The 2,022-nt window shown below is 51.8% G+C and overlaps 1 protein-coding gene across 1 annotated transcript in view; it reads right to left on the bottom strand.

The window, feature by feature from the left end:
- Positions 1–2,022, bottom strand: part of LOC106817518 — a 47,783-nt gene that overhangs the window by 18,537 nt on the left and 27,224 nt on the right. Inside the window, exons 19-23 of the mRNA XM_014822187.1 lie at positions 1,999–2,017; positions 1,397–1,527; positions 914–1,125; positions 473–624; positions 2–185 (exon numbers count right to left, since the gene is read on the bottom strand). Of these exons, the coding sequence (XP_014677673.1) occupies positions 2–185; positions 473–624; positions 914–1,125; positions 1,397–1,527; positions 1,999–2,017 (698 nt within the window). The remainder of the gene's footprint in view (position 1; positions 186–472; positions 625–913; positions 1,126–1,396; positions 1,528–1,998; positions 2,018–2,022) is intronic.

Raw genomic sequence — 2,022 nt, 5'->3', positions numbered from 1 at the left:
GTCCTGAGCTCCAGCAGCTGCGCACGCTTCTTGTCGGTGTTCATGCGCAGGTGGTCTGGTACGACGTAATCCTCGGCTGTCTTTAGCTTGTAGTCGCCCATGTTGTCCCTCGCCGCGCGGATGGAGGCGAGATACGCCGGGTCCTCGTAGTTATCGTCCGGCCGGCTCGCGTACAGAGCGTCCCACTGTCACACACGATGTCACACGCAATGTCACATGTAATGTCACACATGGCGTCGCACGCAATTTCACACACGGTGTCGCACGATGTTATGCAACGTCAAACCATGTCACTTGACGTCACAAGATGTCACACAATGTCAAAACATATGGTATGACCTACAGAACGTCCCAGGCACAAGTCAGGGATTCACAATGTAGGTTTAAAAAACATCTCGTCGCTGCAGTAATGACTGGTTAGAGTCGGGGCTGGCTGTCACGTCAGGTGAACGCGTCGTACGCAGCGACCCACCTCGGCTCGCCTCTGTGCCTTCTTCCTCTTCTTCTCCTCTGCCTTGTTGAGAGCCTTGTAAGCGGTGTCGGCCATGCGCGAAGACTTCAGCATCAGTCCTGACGACGACTCCTTCACCGAAACCTCGGCCTTAGAGCCGTCACTAGGTGGCGCTGGCAAACCAATACGGCGACAACACATAACAATCGAGCACTATTCAGGAATTATAATGTAAGTGCAGGGTGAGAGGTAATATTGTAAATGGTAGCTGCGGTGTAGAAGTAGTAACGTGGGTATAAGAACCACAGCAAGTAATATGTAATAATATATACAACTTAATAAATAATAAGGTATATGTAGCAATAGCAGTATAGACGAGGTAACGTGGGTAGTAGTATACTATATATTGACAGCAGAGAGAGTAACAGTAGCAATAATATAACGCGGGGTGAGTGAGCGTACGTCTGAGCTGCGTGGCCGTGCCTTCACGGCTGACCATGCTTCCCTCCTTGCTGGTGAGGGGGCTGTTGCGTGCTCTCTGCCTCCGCTCCGCAAGGTCTGCCTTCACCAGGTGGAATTCCTCGGACAGCTTGGCGCAGCGGAAGGTCGAGACGGTGTGCGCGAAGAGAAACGCTGTCAGCTCTATCCTCTCACACTCCATCACGTCCTTAAACCTACACGACACACGCCGCAGAGAGGGTGGTGAGATGACGCAGGAAACAGAAGAGGACAGAAAGGAGGGGAATGCTCCCAGGAAGGTAAAAATATGGTGGTTTTGTGACATTTACTGATTGTGGTTTTAACAATTATTATAATTTTATTATTATTATTACCTTCTTCCCTGCATCATATGAGTAACACACAATTTATTTCGGCTACAGTATACGACTGACATTACAGAAGCGTTGGTTAGCGTATTGTTCAAACAGTGACACATAGCGTCACCTGTGTTTGAGTTTGTCCAGCGCTATCTGGTGGCGGATTGCTTCGTACTCCAACTCTCTCCTCACGTTCTCGATGCGACTGTCCGCTAGCGCCCTCTGTTGCTCCTTCAGCTCGGGATCGAGTTCAAACACCTGCGGATGTCGGCGGAGATCAGATGACATGTCAGTAAGCTCATGAGAGCACCCAGCAATCCCTCTCTCTCCTTGCTACCCTCTCTCCTCCCCCCACCCTTCAACCTGGCTGGCTACCTTCATCATCATCATGGATCAACGTACGCTACCTTCCTGTCCGTGCGTACGCTACCTTCCTGTCCGCTCGTACGCTACCTTCCTGTCCGCTCGTACGCTACCTTTCTGTCTGCTCGTACGCTACCTTCCTGTCTGCTCGTACGCTACCTTCCTGTCCACGCGTACGCTACCTTCCTGTCTGCTCGTACGCTACCTTCCTGTCTGCTCGTACGCTACCTTCCTGTCCACGCGTACGCTACCTTCCTGTCTGCTCATACGCTACCTTCCTGTCTGCTCGTACTCTACCTTCCTGTCCACGCGTACGCTACCTTCCTGTCTGCTCGTACGCTACCTTCCTGTCTGCTCGTACGCTACCTTCCTGTCCACGCGTACGCTACC

This window comes from Priapulus caudatus, unplaced genomic scaffold (genome assembly GCF_000485595.1).
Source record: "Priapulus caudatus unplaced genomic scaffold, Priapulus_caudatus-5.0.1 Scaffold1752, whole genome shotgun sequence".
NCBI classification, from domain to species: domain Eukaryota; kingdom Metazoa; phylum Priapulida; class Priapulimorpha; order Priapulimorphida; family Priapulidae; genus Priapulus; species Priapulus caudatus.
Note: the sequence above shows the minus strand (reverse complement) of the source record. Positions and strands in the feature narration are given on the sequence as shown.